At 57.6% G+C, this 6434-nt stretch overlaps 3 protein-coding genes across 3 annotated transcripts; 1 reads left to right on the forward strand and 2 right to left on the reverse strand.

Annotated features, from left to right (window-relative positions):
* Positions 1 to 543: 543 nt before the first annotated feature.
* GGTG_01540 (hypothetical protein) lies at positions 544 to 3692 on the reverse strand. The gene has a single exon (XM_009219307.1). The coding sequence runs from the start codon at positions 3481 to 3483 to the stop codon at positions 1096 to 1098; it is 2388 nt and encodes a 795-aa protein (XP_009217571.1). The 5' UTR covers positions 3484 to 3692; the 3' UTR covers positions 544 to 1095.
* Positions 3693 to 3995: 303 nt separating this feature from the next.
* On the forward strand, positions 3996 to 5431 carry GGTG_01541 (uroporphyrinogen decarboxylase; the record flags this gene model as incomplete). Its single annotated transcript, XM_009219308.1, has 5 exons — positions 3996 to 4050; positions 4156 to 4197; positions 4272 to 4807; positions 4893 to 5289; positions 5358 to 5431. 5 exons carry the CDS (start codon positions 3996 to 3998, stop codon positions 5429 to 5431), a joined length of 1104 nt encoding a protein of 367 aa, XP_009217572.1.
* A 443-nt stretch (positions 5432 to 5874) lies between these two features.
* On the reverse strand, positions 5875 to 6392 carry GGTG_01542 (hypothetical protein; the record flags this gene model as incomplete). The annotated part of the gene is made up of 2 exons (XM_009219309.1): positions 5875 to 5947; positions 6175 to 6392. The coding sequence occupies 2 exons, from the start codon at positions 6390 to 6392 to the stop codon at positions 5875 to 5877; spliced, it is 291 nt and encodes a 96-aa protein (XP_009217573.1).
* Between the last annotated feature and the right edge of the window lie 42 nt (positions 6393 to 6434).

Raw genomic sequence — 6434 nt, forward strand, 5'->3', positions numbered from 1 at the left:
CGCGCACAGACAGGCCGTAGTTGGAAGTGATGCGAGCCAGGCCTTTTCTCTTTTCTTTCCTTTTCTGCTTTCCTTCCGTTTGCTTTCCCCTCGCCAGCCAAACCGTGACTGAGGGCCGTTTATAGGATATCCGAATCGCATTTTAGCTACCCACCGAGTTTGCCTCTTGTCATCTGTCCTGCCGACAGTCTCTCTCTCCCCTTTGGGGCTGTGGTTGACGATGGCGAACGGGCAGGGGCATACGCTTGGTGCGCGACAAGCGGCACGAATGTAACACCGGTGTGCAATCAGCCTTTGGGCCACCCAGGTCAACAGCAAGATACCATGCACATTGGAGAATAATCAACATGCACGGGAGGGACAAGGGGATGAGAAACGGTATGGGAATGGTGGGACAGAGACGCTCCGACTGAGGAGATGTGCTGGCGGCGCCGAGCCAATGTTGCTGGGCAGGTCGGGACCCCTATGCTGTGCCGTGCTGTGCGTCTGTGTCGCCAGCCGTCTTGGCCCAAGCTGGCACGCGAACCCACGAACCGAGCCTCTGGGATCGGGAGAGAAGGAGGGATTTCTTGGCTAGCCGGCCAGCTGGCTGGACACACAAACAAACGAAGCAGTCCCAAGTCACATACCTACCACTTGGGTACAGGTAGGTGGTACACCCTACCTGCACGTGTTGCTGCCAGCGTCGAGCATGTTTGATCCCGCCAGCACCATTGCCGGGAATTTGAGGGCCTTCTCAGGCCTATGCCTTTGCTCCGTTCGCCACTCGCTCGTTCTCCGCTTCGAGCAGGCTATCCCTAAAATAAACATCAGCAAAGGCCAGACTTGGAACTTTTCCACTCTCAACCCCTGGACGAGCGCCTAATTTCAGCTGTCCAGGATCTCGCATGATTTTGGCCCCTAGCCCGCAACTCCTCACCGCTCATCATGGTTTACACGCAGAAATGCATCGAGAACTGGGCATCATGGACGGAACTTCCCATGACAAAAGCAAGCAAGCAAGCAGGTGACGAAAGGGGGGGAACATGGCTCCAAATATCGCCAAGGACTGCCAAGCCCGCTATTGTAAACGGAATGTTGGCTTTGGTTCAAGATTTACCGAATGTAGTTTCCGCTCTCATCGTCCCGCTGTGCCCTCTCCTCCCGGCGGCGACGGGCCCAAATCTGCGCCCAGGTGTCCAATGCCTTGCGGCACTCCGCTGCCGCTGCCGCACCCTGCGACTTCTTGACCAGCCACAAAAACCATTGGATACGGCTCGGCCTGGTCCAGCCGCTTTCAAGAAGATCCTTGGTCACCACCTTGAAAAGCCCCGTCATCGCCGCCGAAGCCTCCTTCCCACGCGTATTGTGACGTTTGAGAAGAAGCACGCAGTGGTTGACGTAGCGGAACCGCTGACTATCCGTCAGATGCGCTGCCTTGCTGAACATGACACTCAACTTCGCTAATATCGTAGCCTGTCGCCGCGAGATGCGGAACCGCCGGTGCAGGATACGCCTCCGCGTAGCCGAGGGGGTATTTTTGGTGATCAGTGGTTGTCCCAGAGTCTCAAAGACCTCGAATGGATGGTATTCGGTATCGTTCACCATCTCACTGAGGGCGTGGTCCGACTCCCCCAGGCCTCCATTGGCCTCCATCGCGAGATGACATTCATCCAACCCGTGATACAATCCGTGAATCCCCTCCGCCACCCTCCCAGTCTGACTAGTCACGGCTTCTGCCAGTTTCACCAAGGCAGGCCTCAGGCGAGCGCGATGCTGCCGACTCAGTCTTTCTAGCGCTGGCACTAGACGCTCCGTGGCGCCTATAGCCCGTAGACACTGCCAGAGACCGATGTAGAACCAAAAGGCGCTATCCGCCTTCTTGACGTCGTATATTGACTCGACCAGAGACGGCAATCCGTGGCTCGGCCCCGATGCCCGCAGCCTAGATCTGAGGGCGCGGTATTCCTTGTAGCTGATGTGCCCTCGGCTGGTCCACTGCTCTATGAGCACATGGCACAGCTCAACTTCCGAGAATGCAGATGAAGGGCGGACTTGTTCCGCTCTGTTGCCTTCGAAAGACCCTGACATAAAGGCGAAAAGAGTCTTCTGCGTGACCTGTGGCATCTGGCTGAGAACCGACAGCCAGTTGATCAATAGCCTGTGGTGGTGCGGCTGTCCTCGCTGCTCGGTGACGACCTTCTCAGCAGCCTTCATAACGTCCGGATGCTGTCCAAGGTGGAAGCCACGCATGGCGCCGGCCAGCAAAGAGACATGAATCCTTTCGATGTCCGGTCCTGAAATTCGCATCTCTCGAGACAGACGCAATGCCATGTCGCATATCTGCAGGGATCCAGAGGCTGCGTCGGCCGCGCGCAAGCAATATTCTATCCCGGCGTCGCTCGAGAGAGCGGCCTGCAATGCAGACATTCTCCCGGAAAACACACCCAACTCGGCCTGGGCTATGTCGACCATTGTTGACAGGTGGGATCTGTTGCCCCAGCTGGAGTCTACAGACCACGTCGACAAGCATGCGCGTAGAATGGTTTGAACCCATCCCAGTTCCCTGTTGCCCAGTAGCTCAGGTGTAACTTCCGCCATTATCTCCCTGAAGCCCCGTATGAGGTGCGCACCACTGTTGAGTTCTGAAAGTCCTTTGAGGAGCTTGATTGGTAGCCTGTTGTACTTTTCGCCATGGGCCAGCCGCGAGGACCGTATTCCTTTGACAGTCTTGACATACAGTTGTAGCAGTAGCCTGTTGTGGAGTGATGGTTTGCAGAATTTGTCGCGGATCTTCTCGGCGAGGGTCTCAAGCGCCAGCTCACATTCGCCAGATGTGAGTATCCCCAAGGATATATATTGCTGAAACGACTCCATCATCTCGGCGTACCTGGCCTTGGCGTCTACCAGCAGCTCCGGGCCGCGTGCGGCATCCAGCGCCTGGATCTCGTCCCAGAACAGCAGGCACTGTTTCTGAACTGACTCGACCATGTCGAGCGCCGTGGTCCCTTGGCCTTTGGACACGACCTCGGGAGGTGTGACTGTCAGAGTTGCCCCCTCTTCCTCGTTGTGTGCGTATGCTCTCGGACTAGCGCCACCGTCCCAACCAAGTAGCGCCGAGAGCCACGACGCCGGCAGTGGCAGTGCGCTGCGCTGGCTCTCGTCGTTGAGTTGGTTTTGCGCGCGGGAGGATGCGGTTGTCGGGCGTTCCCAGCGCCATTGGGTCAAATCTGCGGGGTACATGTACGCCCACGACGGCAGGGCCGGGTGTGTCTGAGGCATGGCGGCGTCGGCCATGCGCCGCCTGCCTAGTCGCCTGCTGCTCTCCAGGGGGCCGGGGGCGGAGCTGGCCATGCGGCGGGACGCCTTGGCGACCGAGCAGTACCGCTCAAACATGCTGGAGAGCATGGAGTCGGTGATCCAGATCCCACCCGCCAGGGCGTCTGCCGGAGCAATATGGCTCGGGGTCGGTAGGCGGCATCGTGGAGCACATCGCGCCCGCATCGGTGGTCGGTTGAGGAGTCAACGGGTATCGACGGCGGTTGTGTCGGCGGCGGCATGAGGCTCTCTGTGAACCAGAATTGGGGCAGCCCGGAGGATGGAAGGCAGGAATTGGCCTCTAGTAGGTGTATCGGGCCGTGTGTATCGTAGGTGTGGGCTGCCCCGAGTCTGCTGGAAACATCGCTGAGCGAGAATTTCGGTGCGGTTTCTTGCGATGCCGTGACCAGACAAAGCTCGGCTAGGCCCGTGCCACCCATGATATTGAGCGTCAGCCACAAGCCCCCACCATGTGGCACAGTGGGTCTCCATCGCGAAAGGCAAGGGTTCCCCCGGGTTCGGCAATGGCGGGAGCTAAGCTTCACTTGGATCACGTTCTGGTGATGAAATTTGACGATTTTCCCCTTCCTTTTCTTCTCTTTCATATTCCCTTCACTTCTCTTTTTGTCGGACACCAGGATACCTCCTCTTCCGGAAACCCAACTGTAAAATAGTCTAAAAAGCAAACTCAGTTCACCATGGGCCACGATTTCGAACCCCTCCAGAATGATCTCATCATCAGGGCAGCATGGGGTCAGTATATCCGGCCGAGCTAAACAATCCCTTGAAGTTCAAGAAGAAGAGAAAGAGGAGGCTAGAGGTATTATCAGTCAGTCTAACACGCATGCGCTCCTGCAGGCCAGGTCGTTGAGCGACCTCCCATATGGATCATGAGGCAAGGTATACAGACACCCATATCATCACTAGCGTCGTCAACCTGAACTGGTCTTGACAGCATGTGCAACCTCTCCTAGCTGGGCGATATCTGCCCGAGTACCACGAGGCCAAGGGAAAGCGGGACTTTTTTGAGTGCTGTCGAGACCCCGAGGTGGCCTCGACGCTGACGCTCCAGCCGATTGAGCGGTTTGCGGGGCTCCTGGACGCCTCCATCATCTTCTCCGACATCCTCGTCATCCCCCAGGCCATGGGAATGACTGTCGAGATGGTGGACAAGAAGGGGCCGCACTTCCCCAACCCGCTGAGCTCGCCTGATGACGGCCAGTACGGCGAGGTCATGGCCCGCGACATCGACGTCTCCAGGGAGCTCGACTACGTCTACCGGGCCATCACCTTGACCCGCAAGAAGCTCCGTGGCCGCGTCCCGCTCATCGGCTTCTGCGGCGCCCCGTGGACCCTGTTCTGCTATATGGTCGAGGGCGGCGGAACCAAGCTCTTCATCCAGAGCAAGAAGTGGATCTTCAGGTACCCCGAGGAGAGCAAGAAGATGCTGCAGAAGATTGCCGAGCTCTGCGTTGAGTACCTGGCTCTGCAAGTCCAGGCCGGAGCGCAGGTATGCCAACCCTATGTGATTCATGATATAGGGCATGTACGGGCTTTTATCCAATATGTGCATGGGCTAAACCCGTATCCCTCAGCTCGTGCAAGTCTTCGACTCCTGGGCAGGCGAGCTCTCGCCCGCGTCGTTTGAGAAGTTCTCGGCGCCGTACCTGTCCTACATATCGGCGAACCTGCCCAGGCGGCTCAAGGAGCTCGGGCTCGACCCAGTCCCGATGATTGTCTTCCCCAAGGGCGCCTGGTACGCCCTCGAATCGGCCTGCGACATGGGCTACAACGTCGTCGGCCTGGACTGGACCTTCCGGCCCTCGGCGGCTGACAAGGCGCGCGGCGACCGGTCCATCGTGCTCCAAGGCAATGCCGACCCAGGAGTGCTCTACGGAACCAAAGAGGCCATCACCGCGGCCGTCGAGGAAATGGTCGAGGGCTTTGGGTGGGCCGCGAAGAAGAAGGGCTGGATCGTGAACCTGGGCCATGGTAAGTATCTTCCGAGATTTGATTGCATGCTTGTGAAGGCTCTCTGCTTATACATGTTAAACAATTAGGCATCACCCCGCTCGTGAGCCCGGACGACCTCAAGTTCTACCTCCAGGAAATTCACCGCCAAACCCAGAACTAACGGGACGGGTCTGTTTGATTCAGGAATCGAAAAAGATTATGGCTTCCAAGCAAAGCCGGGCCGTGAGACTCTTCTAAAGGCTGTCATTGGCGATGATTGACCTGTATAAATATCACATTACATAGCTCGTGTCAGCTTCCCAACAAAATACAAATTCGGTTGATATTGATTTGTGTCAAAGGGCGATTTGTTCCATACCATGATACCCTCCAGGCCTTCCGTCCCCCGATGCTTCTACAAACAGCCTGGCTTTTAGCGTTGCTGATGTGCACGTCTGCTGCGCAAAACCCGTCGTTTCCGGATGCCTCGTTGTGGTCGCTGATAAGCTTCGTCGCCATGGCCTTGGCCAAGCCGCGGCCTCGAAACGGTTCCTTTCCAAGTGAACAGGTAAGCAGCTTGGTAAATGGAAAGCATTGATATCAAACAGTGACACGGCCAGCCTGTCAACTCACCTCGCAGTGGAGGGTCGAAAGCGTGCCGTCGACACCTTTGTATAGCGATCGGTCAGTATGATGACTGAAGTATGATGTCGCATGCAATGGTGGTTAGGCGCCTCCGGGACGATACCTAGAAACGACCATGCAACAAGCCTTCCGTCCGAAAGTCTTATTCCAAGACTAGGCAGGGTCATCAAGGTAGATCTGTGTATTGCAACGCAAACTACCGTATGAGCCACATGACCAGATAGATATAGGGGGGAAATGGCGAAAGCCAGCAAGAAAACCCTCGGGTGTCCACCATACTTAGTCTTGGGGATGTCGGTCCTGGAGATGATCAGGGGCACGTCCCCGCTCCGCACCGCGTCCCACTGCATGTCCGGCGCCAGGGGTCGCAGCTTCCCGGGCGGCGGCAGGTCGGCGGCGCGGAGTAGGAACTTGCGGTGCGGGTTGCGGTACGGGGTCCGCACGCCCCTCCGCGTCACCAGAAGCCGCCGGACCGTCTCGTGCAGCGCCCCGACCATGAAGCCGTCGGGCCGCGCGACGCCGTCGACGCCGACCGGCGG

The sequence above is a fragment of the Gaeumannomyces tritici genome, assembly GCF_000145635.1.
Source record: "Gaeumannomyces tritici R3-111a-1 unplaced genomic scaffold supercont2.1, whole genome shotgun sequence".
In the NCBI taxonomy this organism is placed as follows: Eukaryota; Fungi; Ascomycota; class Sordariomycetes; order Magnaporthales; family Magnaporthaceae; genus Gaeumannomyces; species Gaeumannomyces tritici.

What these genes read in the sequence shown, in the direction of transcription:
- GGTG_01540 (XM_009219307.1), bottom strand. Translation starts at nt 3,483, where the DNA reads ATGCGGGCGCGATGTGCTCCACGATGCCGCCTACCGACCCCGAGCCAT.